The sequence below is a fragment of the Sinocyclocheilus rhinocerous genome, unplaced genomic scaffold (assembly GCF_001515625.1).
Source record: "Sinocyclocheilus rhinocerous isolate Xijiao unplaced genomic scaffold, SAMN03320098_v1.1 scaffold2245, whole genome shotgun sequence".
NCBI lineage: Eukaryota > Metazoa > Chordata > Actinopteri > Cypriniformes > Cyprinidae > Sinocyclocheilus > Sinocyclocheilus rhinocerous.
In genome coordinates, this window is record NW_015637544.1 from 94381 (window position 1) to 112630 (window position 18250).

At 39.5% G+C, this 18250-nt stretch overlaps 1 protein-coding gene and 1 pseudogene across 1 annotated transcript in view; both read right to left on the bottom strand.

The window, feature by feature from the left end:
• Positions 1 to 444: 444 nt before the first annotated feature.
• LOC107749022 (F-box/LRR-repeat protein 3-like) lies at positions 445 to 8792 on the bottom strand (annotated as a pseudogene).
• Positions 8793 to 10697: 1905 nt separating this feature from the next.
• The window catches only part of mycbp2 (MYC binding protein 2), a 132058-nt gene continuing 124505 nt past the window's right edge, over positions 10698 to 18250 (bottom strand). Inside the window, exons 72-82 of the mRNA XM_016564075.1 lie at positions 16865 to 16984; positions 16489 to 16590; positions 16237 to 16365; positions 15891 to 16023; positions 14093 to 14196; positions 13785 to 13973; positions 13571 to 13678; positions 13494 to 13529; positions 13050 to 13157; positions 12119 to 12284; positions 10698 to 11950 (exon numbers count right to left, since the gene is read on the bottom strand). Of these exons, the coding sequence (XP_016419561.1) occupies positions 11835 to 11950; positions 12119 to 12284; positions 13050 to 13157; positions 13494 to 13529; positions 13571 to 13678; positions 13785 to 13973; positions 14093 to 14196; positions 15891 to 16023; positions 16237 to 16365; positions 16489 to 16590; positions 16865 to 16984 (1311 nt within the window). The 3' untranslated portion in view covers positions 10698 to 11834. The remainder of the gene's footprint in view (positions 11951 to 12118; positions 12285 to 13049; positions 13158 to 13493; positions 13530 to 13570; positions 13679 to 13784; positions 13974 to 14092; positions 14197 to 15890; positions 16024 to 16236; positions 16366 to 16488; positions 16591 to 16864; positions 16985 to 18250) is intronic.

Here is an 18250-nt window from a genome sequence, read left to right on the forward strand (position 1 = left end):
TAACTCAAAGAGATGATACTGGAAAAAATACTTAATTATGGCAAAAATCTTAATGTTCCTTAAATGGGCTTCATCTCTTTTTGATGCAACATCTAATTTAATATAATTATAATTTTTTGTGCTTTAATAATAAGGTGAAATGCTATATTTTCTCATTAAATGGAGATTTGCCTCAACATGCCATTAAAGAAATGGTTCATCCAAAAATAATATAAACGCTGTCATCATTTACTCACCCTCATGTCATTCTACAAACCTGTATGACTTTCTTCTGTGATGTGTGTGTGTGTGTGTGTGTGTGTGTGTGTGTCAATAATACAATGATGTTAATGGACACCAAAACTAATATCAACATTCTTCAAAATATCTTCTTTCATGTTCCACAGAAGAAGATCATACATGTTTGAAAGGACTCAAGGGTGAGTAAATGATGACAACATGTTAATTTCTGCGTGAACTATCCCTTTACAACAGTTCACATTCATTATAGCAGTGTGGGAATATACATCTCAAATCAAACCAACTGTGAAACTCACACAAAAAGCCATCGAGTCCATATTACCGAAGGCTTACAGGTGTCCCAGTCTGATTACTTTCTGTGGTCTTCTGAACACAACAGATGAACATTTCACCAGGTGGGCATCATATCTGGAAACCAGACGTGCCCGAGGTGCTTGGACACTTCCCAGTGGATCTCATCCAGGCTGTATTTGTGGTCTGGGATGAGCACCTCCTCCATGATGGAGAGCTGAGAGAGACGGCGGCCACACATCTTCACGAACTCCACGAAAGCGCTGCAGGAGACCTCGCACTCGCCCAGTCCGATGGCCGACAGGTGCTGGCAGCGCTCTGCGATACGGATCAGCTCCTCGTCCAGCGGCCGCAGACCGTTTGCACACACCACCAGCTCCACCAGACGCGGACAGTTCATGCCCACGCGGCCCAGGACCTCTTTGCTGACCGAGCGGCCGAAGTAGAGGTGCGTAACGGGGATCTCGTCGCGGAAAAAGGGACATGACCAGGTTGAATTTGGGCGAATGGCGCACAATGTCGTCCCAGCTGCTCTTCTTGATGGTGTGGAACTGCTGGCCGGGGTTCTCGCTCACCACGTCTATGCGCAGATAGCAGCAGCTCGTCGCTCAGTAAGTGATAGTTCAGAGCCAGCTCTCTCAGACCGTGACACTGATCAGCGACGCACAGAATACCTGCAACAACAGCAGACTGATGAGATTCACCTGCACTAGACAGTGGACACTACAAATAATATACAATCTGACTGACATCCATGCACTCTAAAGCACAGCTGTTTGATCAAAATAAGTGTTAACATCTGACTAGGGCTGTCGAGTTTCCTCGATTCAATTCGAGTATTCTATTTTTAAAAAATCATTGACATTTTGCCCGTGCCGAGTATAGGGATGGGCGATAGGGATGTAACGATGAACCGCGAGCCGGTTGAAAATCGATTCAAATATGTGACGATGCCGAACAAATCGCGATTCAATTGGAGTAGGAGTTTATATGAATGTATATCTGAGGGGAACTGATTGTCTTTCAAAAAGTTTACGTGGTATTTTCTTTTCATCTTGCTTCTGAACGATGCATATTAAAGTAGTGTTCATAAGCGCAGCTCTGCTTTGTTTACAGCGGTAAGCTAGGAAACACTGTATCATTGCTGTTCATAAGCGCCACCTGCTGGCAGAGAGTGAATTTGCGTCTCATTCAGCTCGTCTGCTGTTTCGTTCAGATGTTTTATGTAATATAGTTTCACAAAACTAAAGTCAGGCCATTATGTTTTTGCTTCAAATTTCGAAATTATACAGTCTAATTTAGATTAAAAACTGCTCATGCTGCATGTATGCTGCATCTTTGTTTGGATGATGATTAAAACGCAGTGGTTGCCTCTCATTTTAAATGGAAAGAGCACAGACAAAGCCTTAGTTTGTTTATATGAAAAGATTTATTTTGTGTAACTTGCTAATTTGATTCGGGGTTTGTTTTAAAATTTCAGTTTAGTTTTGTTATATTTCGATTTCACAAAGAAACATGCAGCAATAGCCTAATAAAAGAACACCTTCTTATTTACTGTATAATGTCTTCAATCTCATTTTGTTAAAAAAAAAAAATTTGTGAGAAAATCGAATCGTGAAATCAAAATCGAGAATCGAATCGTGAGTTGAGTGAATCGTTTCATCCCTAATGGGCGATATCTTGTCGTTTGCGATATACCGGTAAAAATTCTCCTCAAGATAAGAATTAAGTCTTCCCGCGATAATAACGATAAAGTCTAGTTGTTGACATATTTCTGTGTGCGACTGTGCGGAGCGACATGGCGGAGTTTATCGCTAAACGAGAAGCTCCTTCTACAATCTGGAACTAGTTTGGTTAGGGCTGTACAGTGCACAAAAAATTGGTCTGAATAAATGTACTACAGTAGCATGTGTGTGTTACAGTTTTGCATGTGTATGAGCCTGTTTACAAACCTGTTGTCCATTTCATCATAAATCATTAATAAAATTTCTCTATCTGCGCTTTATTCAGCTACAGCGATAACTGGATACCTTTGTCCATATTGGGGATTTCTCTGCTATGGATATGTGGAGTTTCTGCGCAAGGGCGCCCTCCGGCTTCCAGTATGAATTAAAGAGTCATCACATTACGTGTGTACTCAGTAATGCTCAAAACACCCTATTTTGGGTAAAAACAGTAAAGAAAATACTTTTCTCTAAAGAAAAAGAATTCCCTGAATTATCGTTATTGATATCGTTTCTGGTATTTATTGTGATATATTTTTAAGCCCATATCGCCCATCCCTAGTCGAGTAACCGGCAAAATACCAGAAGTGGTGCATTCCATGGACGAGAATCCATGAAACGCATTATTAGACCATTTTCCAAGGCTGCATAATATATTAAACCCATTTAAAAATCATAACCAAACCTTTAAACTTTACCTATAAACCAAACCTTTATGCACTTTTATTGGACTTCATAATCTCAACCCCCATTCACTGCCATTATAAAGCTCGGAAGAGCCAGGACATTTTTTAATATAACTCTAAGAAAGTCATATACACCTAGGATGGCTTGAGGGTGAACTATCTAATGGTGTTTGCTGTCAATGCTCCATATTTGTAGTCCATACAACCTTTGTAAACTATTTCAGATTCTGGAGTGGGGAGATTTTCGGTGAACAAGGAATTAAATTGCTTTATTATTAAACTGCTTTGTTACTCTCTGTTTTGCATGAAACGGCTTAGAAAGACTTGGTACCTAAAGCACAAGTGATATGGATTACTTTCCATGTACTGTTTTGTCGATTTGAAACTTAATAGCGCCCGTCCCCATTTACTTTCACCATATGGGAAAAAAAATAAAAAATGTCAGGACATTTTCTACTTGAATTTTTGGCTTCCATTGGAGAGTGAAAGTCATGCAGGTTTGGAATCAAGTGAGAGTAAATGATCACAGAATTGCTATTTTGGGTGAACTATCCCTTTAAAACCACAGGGACTAATGAGAACAAACATCATGGAAAGTGTGTTGTTACTTTCTATTTTTTGTATATCTGCCATACAGTAGCAGCTCATCGGGGCTTCAACAGATCATTTCACTGTATCTGTAGTACCATCAGTCCAATCAGAAAAGGGTGAAAATATTGGTGTGCACTTATTACAATAACTCCAGCAGTCTCTATGAGGAGCAGAAAGACGGTGCTTTGTTTTTTCCCCCATTGAGTTGGCCAGCCAGTCTTGTCAATAAGCTGTAAAACACACGTTATCATATTCTGCCTGTACACACCTTGTTTATTAGCAGCACATGACTAAGTACACGTAACATGAGTTTGAACAACAAAAGTCACAGACAAATGACATTGTGAGACTTTTCAGAGGTCATAACTATAAACTGTTGTAGGTCATTATATCCCACTGTGTGAATGGCCAATATTTTGATTCTATTCTATTTCTACAATTTACACTGCCGTTCAAAAGTTGGGGTTAGTAGTTTATTTTTAAATGTTTTTGAAAGTTTTGCTCACCAAGGCTAAAATGAAACAGTTAAACTGTAATAATATTCCACAATATTAAATAACTCTTTTCTACTTGAATATATTTTAAAATGTCATTTATTTCTGTAATGGTAAAGCTGAATTTTCAGCATCATTACTCTTCAGTGTGACATGATCCTTCAGAAATAATTCTAAAATGCTGATTTGCTGCTTAAGAAACATTCTGTATTATCAAATGAACAACATTTAAAAGAACGGCATTTATTAAAATTTTCTGTAATGTTATAAATGACTATGCCACTTTTGATCACCTTAATGCATAATTTCTGAATAAAAGTATTAACTCCTTAAAACAATACTGAACGATAGTCTAAGTAGTTTGTTTTACATTTGATTACTTGTGTATTTATTCTGAATGTTTACTTAAACACCAGTTAACACAATTATTATTTTTTTGCTTATTAATCATTTCAGTATGAGAAAATTTTACATTTACTTGAGCATATATACTAAACACTATATTCTAATTAAAATGATTAGTATGAATATTCATATTTAAAATAATTATTAATAATTACAATCAAATAATTTATTTTGTTAATTAAAATTACTAAAACTTTTCAAATAAAATAATGTGCTCAAGCAACTGAATTTGGTGTCGAGTATATTTCCTGGACTGGCCAACATCCTAGAATCACAGTTCCCCAAATAGCATCATATTCCAGCGGCAGATGAGTAATTCATACCTGCAGGAGAAACATGTGGGCAGCTGCTCATCTTTAACAGCTTGAGTGTGTCACTGTTGTTGGCCACCAGGACCTTGAGCGAAGGATCATCCACTGGCGTGTCGTCAATTTTCAGAGACGAAAGAGACTTGGAGTTGACAAACACCACGGTTAGTGCAGAGATGAAGTGCGACTGAAGAGAGGAAACAATCAGACATCAGGATTATATGAATATAAATATATACATGTAAATATTTTTTAAATATCCTGTATGTGTGTGTCTTTACATATAAATAATAAATATACACAGTACACAAACATATACTGTATTATATAATCAAAAACTTTTATTTTGGATGCGATTAATCACGATTAATCCTTGCCTGGCGTGTCGTCAATTTTCAGAGACGAAAGAGACTTGGAGTTGACAAACACCACGGTTAGTGCAGAGATGAAGTGCGACTGAAGAGAGGAAACAAGCCGACCCATCACCCCAATGCACAGCTCAGCCATAATAACACACGTCCTGATACCTTCGGCAGCTCCATGAAGCTGGGCCGTGCAGTGGAGATCAGCCCAAGAGTCTTCAGAGAGCAGTTGACCAGCTGAGACAGGATGTCACACGCAGCCTCCGCTGACTCTGTACTGCTGTCCACCTGTGCACACAGATCACACGCGCGTCGCATCAGCTCCAGCAACTCAACTACTGATCAGACCAGCCATGCTCAGAGTATCTATAATATTTCGTGCTGGGCAACGATTAATCGCATCCAAAGTACATAATATATGTGTGTGTACTGTGTATATTTATTATGCAGGTGATATATATATATACGCACCCATGCATGTATATATTTAAGAAATATATGTTATGTTTATATTAGTGCTGTCAAACGATTAATCGCGATTAATCGCATCCATAATATATCTGTATAATATTTTCTTTACGTGCACTTATAATGCAATGAAAATTTGGTAACACTTTAGTTTAGGAACCAATTCTCACTATTGACTAGTTCCTTATTAGCATGCCTATTATGAACATATTGGCTGTTTATTAGCACATATTCTGCATGAGCATATTTTACATCCCTAATCCTATCCAATACATAAATTTAACAACTACCTTACTAACTATTAATAAGCAGCAAATTAGGAGTTTGAGGCAAAAGTCGTAGTTAATGGTTTGCTAATAGCAAGAATTGGACCTTAAACTAAAGTGTGACCGAAAAATCTGTCATCATTGACTCACCCTCATGACAACCCCAGATATTCGTTTATCTTTGAAACACAAATTAATTTCTAATGAAAAGCTAAGAGATTTCTGTCCCTCCATTGAAAGTCCATGCAACCAAATCGTTAAGGCTTCAAAAGTTTATAAAGACATTTTAAAAGTAATCCACACCAAACCATGAAACGGTTTAATCCAAGTCATATTCATCCATCATATCTAACAAGTATATCATATCTACCATATTCCGTTTACCATATTTGATGAGCTCTATGTATGTGCGTTGATCAGTGTTTATATGTAAATAAAAGCCTAAATTAAATCTGTTCGTCATATAAAGTTATTTTGTCTCTTCAGAAGATTCGGTTTAAATAACTTGATTCATACGGATTACTTTATGTACTTTTTTAAGCTTCAAAGTTTTGGTTGTGTGTGGACTTTCAAAAAAGGAATAGAATTAAGGTTTTATTAAAAATATTTTCATTTGTATTTTAAAGATAAACAAATGTCTTAGAGGTTTGGAATGACATGATTTGGTTATGTAAATGTACACCCGAAATGTGGGAGTACACCCTCCCAAAATATATATATATATATATATTTTTTTTTACCCAAATCATGTTGTTTTAAGCTTGTATGATTTTCTTTTTTCAGTGGAACATAAAAGAAAATATATATGTGACCCTGGACCACATAACCAGTCATAAGTCATATATTTGTAGCAATAGCCAACAATACATTGTATGGGTCAAAATTATTGATTTTTCGTTTATGCCAAAAATCGTTAGGATATTAAGTAAAGATCATGTTCCATGAAGATATTTAGTAAATGTCCTACTGTAAATATATTTAAACTTAATTTTTGATTAGTAATATGCATTGCTAAGAACTTAATTTAAACAACTTTAAAGGCAATTTTCTCAATATTTTGATTTTTTTTGCACCCTCAGATTCCAGATTTTCAAATAGTTGTATCTCGGCCAAATATTGTTCTATCCTAACAAACCTTACATCAATGGAAAGCTAATTTATTCAGCGTTCAGATAATGAATAAATCTCAATTCCAAAAAAATGACCCTTATTACTGGTTTTGTGGTCCAGGGTCAAGAATCCTGGTAACCAAGTTTTGGTTTCCATTGCCATCCATCGGGAACCAAAACTGTTTGGTTACCAACATTCTTCCAAATAACTTAATGCTCTGCAGAAAAAAAGAAACTCATATAGATTTGAAGCGACATGATTTGTGTCAGTAAATTTAGCCAGAAATGTAATTTTTGGGTGAACTATCCTTTTGAGGGTCAGCTTGATTTGTGAGCTGTAATATGGAGCCAGCTGGTAACCGTCCTGTTCCTCGTGAGCCTCTCACCTTGAAGCTGACGTACTGTAAATGATTGGAGTGCCTCTTTATGATTTGCTTTATTAGGTCAGGATGAGTGGCCTTCAGGTAAGAGCTGGCAGGCTGGTTGAGCTCAAACTCAAAGCACCTCCACAGCTCGGGCATGTGGAAGGCCTCATTCCAGCCGCGGCAGACCTGCGAGGCGAAGGCGCAGGTACTGGAAGATGTGGAGCAGGATCTCCTGTGGCAGTCGAGCCCAGTTGGACAGCAGATCTCCAGGGTCCTCGGCGGGCTGTCTGACCCTCTTACAGGAGTCCACCGGCCCCTCGCAGGATGAGGGGCTGTCCTCACGGTCTCTGTTCAACCTCCTTTTCATTTTTGGGGGCCTGAGAGCTGTGAAGTATAAACAGGCCCAATGCAAACACACTCACACACACACAGTGGCAGATGCAAACATGCAGAGAAGCACGTTTGAACACGAGTTTATTTTACAGGTTTAGCTATATTTATTATGTTTAAATGGCTTTGAGCTTTCCTGGAAATAAGCTAAACTGCTTTAATGCAATTACAAACAAATTCCTATATGTGACCCTGGAGCACAAAACCAGTCATAAGTATCACGAGTATATTTGTAGCAATAGACAACAACACACTGTATGGGTCAAAATGATCCATTTTTCTTTTATGCTAAAAACCATTAGGATATTAAGTAAAGATCATGTTCCATGAAGATATTTTGTAAATTCCCTACCGTAAATATATAAAAACGATATTTTTGATTAGTAATATGCATTGCTAAGAACTTCATTTGGACAACTTTAAAGGCAATTTTCTCAATATTTTGATTTTTTGAGATTCCAGATTTTCAAATAGTCGTATCTCTGCCAAATATTGTCATATATCCTAACAAACCATACATCAATGGAAAGCTAATTTATTCAGCTGAACTGCCATGGATGAGATATTCTCCATGAATAAACACATCATTAATCCAATAAACACACTGCACACATGCATTTAGTCACAGAGACGGTGATCTAGTTAGATTAAGCCAACAACATCCTTACTGCGTAATCCCAAATTACCCGTTTGCGCGTTGCTCATGTTATCTCCGCTCAGCTCGCTCGCAAACAGTGAAAAATAAGCAAAATCCTGAAAACTCGTCTGAACGTCAACCAGGACCGGAAGCTGAACACATCCGAGCGGCGCAGAGCACACGCATTGGAGACGAACGAGGGGGGGTTTATGTTGTTTTCTCGGGAGTCTGGGTGCGCACGTCTCGCCGATATTGCTGGTTGACCTACTTCTTGCTGCGCTGAGTACCGCGGGAGATACCAGCGTCCCAGCCTCCTCCAGCGCTGGAAATGGCGCTGTTGTTGTTGTTGAGAGTCAGGCGAGCGTGTGTGTGTGTGTGTGTGTGTGTGTCAGCGTGAGCAGCTTAGTTTGGGCGGCTGCCTGTTGTTCTGTGACTGGACTCTTCCTCCAGGGGGCGCTCACTCAGAAAGATCAACACTTCTTAGAACAGTATTCAGTTTTTTCTTATGATAGACATTTATGAGTAGACGCTTTTAATATGGGATTCTAATTATTAGTTTGTGAGGGACATACTAATAGAAAGTCGTCCAAGCATTCGCTAAAAACAAACCCTGTAGTGACAGACGACTGTGATTGGTCGAGCGGAGAAAGGTAACACGCACCACGTGACAATAACAGCAGCATCCGTGACTCTGTAATACAACAAAGTTGCTATTGTTGTGCTTTTAAATGCGCTGAAAGTGCGCCAGTTTACGTAAATGTGACCCTGGACCACCACAAATCAAGTCATAAGGGTCAATCTAGGTATATATCTCAAGGTATATATAAAGAAAAAATTATAAAGAAAAAAACCGTATTAAATTTGTCCAAATGAAGTTCTTAGCAATATAACTAATCAAAAATTAACTTTTGACATATTTACGGTAGTAAATTTACAAAATATCTTCATGGAACATGATCTTTACTTAATATCCTAATGATTTTGGAATAAAAAAAAAATCGATCATTTTGACCCATACAATGTATTGTTGGCTATTGCTACTTATGACTAGTTTTGTGCTCCAGGGTCACAAATGTGCACAGAATTCAGATAGCTTTATTGGCATGACAAAAACACATTGTGCATTGCCAAAGCATACATAGGAATAGAGAACATACACAACAGAAAGTATTGGAACAATACAGCAATTGAAATAACATTTGAACAAGTAATATTGAAAGAAGAACGTTAGAACAATGAAGATATTTATATAAACGTATATATGCACTCACATAAACATATGATAATTAGTGAAGATTGTGTAAGAAGTTTAACTAATAAACTGAATAACTGAATTCAACATTATCAGTCATGTGTATTGGTTGGTTTGGTGTGAGTTAGCCATATATTTACTGGATTATAGTTGGCAGGCATAAATCTTGCAGCTATATTTGCACATACAGACTTTTCGCCGAGAATGAAGGGGAGTTTTTCAGATGGGGTGCGATTATTAAATTGGGGATATATTTTGGGATAGATCATAGTAGTGGTTTTTGATGGCTTCGTATTTGGGGCATTTCGTGAGGAAGTGCAGCTCTGTTTCAATCTCTCCCAGACTGCAGTATATACACTATTTTAAAACTTATTTGGTAGATAATGTCGGTGTTAGGTGTGCTGTCTGATTTTATTTATTTATTGCCAACTTTATACGTTTTAAGGCAGTTTGAAAATCATCTTACATTACATCTATTCAAAATACAGTGTTATTTGCATATAAATTCCAATTGGCTGGCTTTCTCACATCTGTTTTGCATTCTGGATTCTGATTGGTCTTCTCACACAAACACACACGCGGACAATTTTTGACTGACGCGGCTTATCCACCTTTTTCTTGTCGTAAAAATGGGCGTGGCCATTTGTAAATTCTATGGGTCTCTGCATCCAGCTATTTTTAGCTGTACAAAACCGTTCGTTTTGCTGCTTGATATTGAAACTTGGTGTGTCTTATATTATTTTAATGTATTATCTTATTTATGAACACACTGGTTTGTAGTGCAAACAGTTTTACCGTTTACTGCACGTTATTTACCTAAAGCGGTTAATGATCGGGAAGTCTCACCCATAGGCTTACTTCAGCGTTGAAGAAAAAGGTGGATATTTTATGCATAAACCATAGCCAAATTTAAATGCACCCAAATAAACCTTACATTTATACTGGTATTTCAGGAAATAAACGTACCGTATCAGAAACGACGTCCGGTTCGCCAAGCTCCGCCCATCTGAGGCTCCTAAAACTTGCTATCCGTCTTTTATATACTTTAATTTTCGAGCTTGCATGTTTCAGGAATGAATGAGAAACGAAAGAAAAGCACAGGACACTCCTTTTGTAATGTACCTTGCTGAACAGAGAACCCGGTTTATTATTACCATTCAGCTCCATCCACAGATAATAATACAAAGCAGATTCACAAGTTGCAATTTTTTTGTCTTTTACAGCAGCTGTTTATCACACCCCCAAACATTCCTTCCTATATGCCTCCAAAACAACCGCTAAATAGCCACAATTTCTAATATATCGCTTGTTTTGCCTCACATTCCTTTGATTTGGTGTGAAGACTGGCCCCAAGGAGTCGTGTTCTCACAATACAAAAGCAGAACATACTCACCTTCGCTTTTAAAATGACAGAAAAAAGGGGTTTATACCACGTCATTGAGACGAAAGGGCAGACACCGCAGACAACAAGCCCCTCGATAACGATCTGACTACAGAAATGATACCGCACTTGCCGGGGAAAACACAACACTGTATCAAAATGTACAGTGGCTTTATTGACATACATTCCATATTGTTTACATCTGTGAGGAGGCACGCCCAGTATTGCACTTCATTAAAAGTTCTGGCTCAAAACATAACCCAGAATATCAAACGAAACTGAAGTGTAGAGAGTAGCAACGTCGGGATACACATATGAAGGGTTACTGTCATTATATACAAGATTAGATAAATCGTACACTATTTTCCCCCAGCGTCACATTCTAAAGTCCTCTTATAGCATTTGAATCTTTAGCCGTCAAACCATGATGCACTCCGAAGTGAAGGAATACTGTACAGGATTACGAAAAAAAAATCAGTTTACATACAACAATAGAATCTTAAATTTGTATTCGAGAAGCTGAAATCATGGCCCATCCACGTGGTCTCGGATCCCAAAATCCTCCATACATTGTTACCCTTCAGTGGTCAGGAGGTGTGCAACGTTTATACAAGCCGCAGGGTTACAACGGCTGCATGCAAACATGTCACAACGTTATTTTTTAGTTCTTTTTTTTCATTCTTCTGCGTATAAAGAGAGGGAGGATGCACCCTGGAGCACAGCAGCCCGTCACAGCCCCCTCAGAATGGGACGTCCGGTGTATCTGCTCTCGGGCTGCGCTGAAGAGGGAGTCGGCCGCCACAGGAGGGTGAATATATATATATATATATATAGAGAGAGGGCGATCATTACGGGAGCCTGGCGTTTAGAAGGTATGGGCATTTCTACACACGCCGCAGCCCAGAGCGAACTCCTCTCCGGTGGGAGGATGGACCACATGCAGGGGACACTCGCTTCCTTCTAACTGTTTTCCTTTTGGTCCTGTGAGGGAAGAAAGAAATTGAAGTCAACATGTTGTTGGCTTAAGAAGTTTCAATAACAGCTTGTAATGGAACAAAGGCCTAATTCAAAACGACGTGAGTTTCAGACAGACCAAAAATGGTGGTGGGACTTTTTTTTTTTTTTAATTCAAGCATTTAAGTGTTGTACCAGCAGGACAATGAGGCAGCTCTTCTTTTGGGACACTGGTCATCCTCTGGAAATCATCATGACAGGCGTTGCAAAAATGTGTCGTCCCAAAGCAGAAGAACACAGCCACAGAGCAACAGTAACGACATTTATACTCCAGGAAATCTGTCCCGTGTTTAGAGCACATCTGCAGCAAAAAGAAAGAGCTCTAAACAACCTCATTCCAAAGCAGCACCTTCAACGTCACTATCACTAAGCTTTAGACAACTCTTCCAAGTCACGAGATAATATAGTTTGCAGAAGCACGAGTATGAACTCAACGAGGCTGCAGAATAGACGAGTTTCCCATTCAGTGTAATGATGATACACCTAGGCACTTGTTAGAAACATAAATGTTTCTCTGGAAACATAAATGCTTTAAAAAAAATCACGTGTAGGGTATTACTGATGTATGTTATGGTGTCGAAAAAAAAACTTGTTTTTAACCACAAATCTTATTTTAGGCATTTAAAAAAAGGCATTGACTTTGGGACAACCGAACTGGGTTTCTGGGTTTTCAGACTCGTTTCTGCAGCGGATAATATAGTTTGCAGAAGCACGAGTATGAACTCAACGAGGCTGCAGAATAGACGAGTTTCCTATTCAGTGTAATGATGATACACCTAGGCACTTGTTAGAAACATAAATGTTTCTCTGGAAACATAAATGCTTTAAGAAAAAATCACATGTAGGGTATTACTGATGTATGTTATGGTGTCGAAAAAAAACCTTGTTTTTAACCACAAATCTTATTTTAGGCATTTAAAAAAAGGCATTGACTTTGGGACAACCGAACTGGGTTTCTGGGTTTTCAGACTCGTTTCTGCAGCCATCTATTGTGTTAAAAACAGAATCATAAACAAACATGAAATGTGCCTGGTTTTGTTCCCAAACACAGTGTTGTCCCACTGACCTGTGCTCTGGACACATCTGAGCACGCACCACAGATGAGCTCACGGGGATCATAATCGTCGCCTTGTCCTGCCTCGGCATCACAGCGAGCTTCTCCCCCAAAATAGGCCTGGATGAGTCAGAAGTCACACTGTTAGCACAACAGCTGGAGAAATGGCTTCATTATGGCAGTCTAAATCTCATTTCATGCTGGCAAATAGCAAATAGCTCTTGCTCTACAGGAGTGAACTGCGTTTAATCATTTTTGCCAACCATGTTTTTCCATTCTATTCACAGTAAACAGAGACATCCTTAAAGGGACAGTTCACTCAAACCCAACTGTTCTCTTTCTGAAAGCTTCCTCGGCCATAATATACAAGGACGATTGTTTCAAACCACTGCTTCTGTGCTCCACTGAAGGTTTGTGAACACCACAGAAAACAAACAAGACTCGTGAAGATCGAACCTTTTTGCACTTGAAGCAGCTGATTACCCACTCAGCCTGACTTTTAACTCAAAGTGAGTCCAGACCAGCTTATTTACCTTGCAAATAGGGCAAGACATGAACCCGAAGGTTATCCTGGGCCCAAGCCAGCGGTTCTCCAGAACCCTTCTTGTGCACTGAAGATGGAACACGTGACTGCAGTCCAGCTGCAAATAAACCAGGACAGACAGTTACACGTTGACCTCCTGTATGTATGCAACTCTATATCCTCTATATGCCATCACACACAGTGACAGTATTCTTCTACTGTACCTGGATTGCTGGAGCAGCAGACAGAGCCTCAGTGAAGCAAATCATACACATATCATCAGCGTCCTGTTTCAGACAGGCTGTGGTTTTGTCACAACCATGTAAACAGGGCAGACACAGCTCTTCATTTTTGACCCCTCCACACGGGTGACCGCACGGATGAGTCTTACTGCAGGCCAGCTTTGCATACTCCTACACAACAGTTAAAATACACAAGTATGCTTACGAGATCACTGAATTCCAGGAAAACATTTCACAGTGTAAAAAAATCATATCATTCTGCCAAAAAAAGTGGCATTTTGAGTGAATACCTGACAGTCTTGGTCTGAACATACACTTCCTACTGCAGACAGCTCTGTGCCGTTCCTGGTGCCACAGAAGCGGCAGACGTCTGAACTGCTGGAAGCTGGTTTCCCTGAAGGAAGTACAATAATGCCATTTAAGCTATAACTAGCAATAAAATAAAGCCACTAGTCAAATAAAGAGGAATACTGGAAATAGGACACGTCACAGCTGTGGCCTAGCGGTTAGCGGTCAGAAATTATGCAGGCCTCAGGGCAAAAATGCCACCAAAAGTGACAGAAATGCCACAGATATTTAAATAGTGGGGGGGAAAGCATCCCTGTTGTGAATTGTAGTGATGGGTTTAGTCCCTTTGTTGTGACCTGTAGCTGTATTTACAGTCTCAGAGGCGAGTTTAGTTGACTGTGTAAGATTAATAATAAACAAACAAACAAAAAAAACCCGCAATGAAAACCCTGAATGTGAAGAAAACACTTCAAAAAGCTTGAAACAGTCAATATATAAGAATCTACAGTAAGAGCTGTCTCGTAACAGTGTTCTCAAGTCTTGTAAGTTACTTACAGCTAATTTTATATAGGATTTGATTTTATAGCCAACAGGCATAACTGCTCTGACTGAGAATTTAATAATACTTTTACATTTATGCATTTGATGAATTGCATTTAAGGTACACACTTGATGACTTGGGAATCAATCCCCTGACCTTGGCATAACTAGCGCCATTCTCTACAGTTTGAGGTTTTGCAAAATAAGGGCCAATTTGACCAAACAGGGAAAATTAGCGCGAGAGCACAATTCCAAAACAGCATAACTAGCACCATAACTAGTTGGCATAACTAGCGCCATTCTCTACAGTTTGAGGTTTTGCAAAAATAAGGGCCAATTTTACCAAACAGAGCAAATTAGCGCGAGAGCGCAATTCCAAAACAGCGCTGATGGGCGTGGACATTTCTGTGGGTGATTTACTAACAATAAGCAAAATAAAGAACACAGACGCAACATCTCATTTACATATCGACTAACGCAATATACCAAGCGCAGCGCAAATTAGCGTAGTCGCAAATAAAGAATAAAGAAGCCAGAGTACGTTGAAAAGAACCGGAGGCCAAAAAAATGAAGGTTTGCTAGAAGTTTTGATAGACCTGGTATTGCGTGACTCCTAGTTGAGGGTTCCAAGTCGTCTTTTATTTCCTGAAGCAAATTAAAAATAGCATGGCTTGGCAAACAATATGATATGCAAACGAAATGTGGTGTTCTGGCATTCCAAATAAATTAATACGTGGAAAAAATCCTCTCCCTTCTACCACGCGCTCTCTGTTCTCTGCGGTGCCTCCTCCTAGCAACAATAATTGCAGCCATTTCAAGAGCAAAACCGTTTAAGACATGCTTTTTTTTTGGGACGTTAAATAATGGCGCAAATGCCAGTAATTTGACGAGTGCAAACATTAGTAAAACGTGTTGCGTGATTCATTTGAATACTCTCCTCCCATAAATTTTGCATCTGAAAGGGAAACTCCTATAAATGCATATTCAATAAGGTCAGGTGCAAAAATAACTGTGTCCATGCCTTTTCAGCGCTAATTCGTCACTGCGTGTCTTTAGTAAAACCTGAATGTACAATTTTAACGACAAAAGACAGTTTGCGCTGGCGCAAGCTGTTAGTAAAACTGGCCCTATAGCTCTAAAAACATACAAAAGGAACACTGCAGTGTTTATATGGACAAAGTTTGAGTCCCGTTTGCAGCATTCACATTTCCCCTTCTTCTCTCTACATTATTAAACATTATTACAGGAAGAGGAAGTCACCTGTGTGCTCACGGAACTCCACCATGGCCTTCATGGTCTTAGAGTCGGCCAATGCCATGAGCCAAAAGAGTTTGGTTCTACCACAGCCTTCATGTAGGTCCACCTTAATGGCCTCTTCCTCCTCCTTAAAGACCTGCACACAACATGAAATGTGTTATGAGAAAATTAAAATGGTACCATATTTTTTAAAGCACCATTAACTCTGTCCCCTGTGAGTATTTTGAACAACATGATGTCATATGAACAACTAGCCAACAATTACACGATTCTTGATTCCCAACCCTGGTCATGGAGTATAATTGATCCATATGTCGATGATTAGTTGTGTGTGAGTGTTCAGGTTCACCTGTCTCTGGTGGGTCCGTGTACGGCGGTGGAGATGGAGGAAGCGGTCGCAGTCGGTGCACAGGTTTCCACAAGCATTACACAGAATGATGGCTGCCGTCTCCCCGTCATCATGGTTATCACACATGGGCTGAGAATTAAACGTCAGGGTTAAGAGGTAAAGAGCTCATTCTCGGCAGAAGGACTAAATGTACTATTGCACTGATTGTGCTTTATAGCACCCTAGAGGCCTATTAGGCCCAGTGTGCCGTACCATCTGCTTCTGCTGCCCGTCTTTGCCCATCCAGCGTCCTGAAGACAGTCGGTCCACGTGGTCCTGATCCAGCACACATAGAGAGGCCAATGCGAGCCATAGCTGAAGAGGGGAAGTAGAACCATTTGAAATTTACATTCAAGTTCTTACATATATCCAGGTTTTCTATGACAGTGGGTGCCCTGTTCATATTCATCTAGATAATAAAATTAACCAAGTGATATTTAGTTGTGCTGCTGACCCATATCAGATCACATGACTGGTAAACTCCACCCGCCAATCACCCCTGATCTTCCAGCTGAAGGATCCCGAGTAATACTGACCTAGCTGGCAAATGAACAGTTGTGACAGATGAAGTGTGTGCAGTGAGTCGTACCCGAGTGGTGGCGATGCAGCGCACCGGACAGCGATGCTCCTCTTCCATCTTAGTGAGCGCAATGATGGTCTCAGCAATAGCATTCTTAGTCACCCTGGACCAGGCATCCGAGAGGTGGCCCTGGGGTAAAAAGACACTTAAATGGGGAGGGACCATTTCTGTAAATGTAGCAAAACTAGGGCTGCCAGTTAACACGTTAACCTAATTAGTTATGAAAAAAAAAACGCGATTAAAATATTTTACTGCAGTTATCGCACTGGCCCCGCCCCCAGACCTGTACGTCATCTTACATTTCATACAGTTGACAAATATGACGCAGGGCAACAACTCTGTAAATACATTTATGTCCTAAAATTCTAGATATTGTGGCAAAAATATCACACGAGTGCTGTTTATGTGGGGAGGGACCATTTCTGTAAATGTAGCAAAACTAGGGCTGCCAGTTTAACACGTTAACCTAATTAGTTATGAAAAAAAAAACGCGATTAAAATATTTTACTGCAGTTATCGCACTGGCCCCGCCCCCAGACCTGTACGTCATCTTACATTTCATACAGTTGACAAATATGACGCAGGGCAACAACTCTGTAAATACATTTATGTCCTAAAATTCTAGATATTGTGGCAAAAATATCACACGAGTGCTGTTTATGTCCGAATACCACAAGTTTAAATGTGATTTTATACAACAGTTCAGTAAAGCTAATATTGTGTTATATTTTAAACACAATATTGTCTGTTTTTGCGCAATTTTGCAGAGAAAATATTACCCTTAAAGCCACTGCAGAATTGTTGTGCGTCTCAGAGCAAAACAGCGGTGATTCGTTTCTCCGCGTTTTGAATCGAATGAATGAATGACTCAAAAACACATTTACCGCCACCTGCTGGCAGTGTTAGTTTAAAGCAGGGGTCGGGAACCTATGGCTCGCGCGCTTTAAAATAATAAAAAAAAATTTGTACCGAAAAGTGCGCGTTCAGTGCTGTTCACGAGAGTCACGACAGCAAACTGGTAACGTAGAGCTAATAAAATCAGATTCAAGTTGCTACATAGCTTGTTTGTGGTAATAGCGAAAAGAAAGATTTTTTTGAACAGCAGAAAAAGTGTTTTTCCGCGCAGCTTTCAGTGGGTGGGACTGTTAGTGTTATTTATAAAGGAACGTGAATAAATGAGACAGTAAAGAGCAGGACTTTCTTGAAGACAGACAGTATTAAAAACTCAAAGCCGCGAAACGGAACTTAATCCGCTTCTGACTGCATGTTTTCTGCGCACGAGGTCCGAGTGGAACACGGAGAAGCATAGACTTTATCTTTGGTGGCGCGCCTAAAACGGTCAAAACACGGAGTGTCAAAATGCCTGCACTGGTGTGTATTCACATAAATACGGTC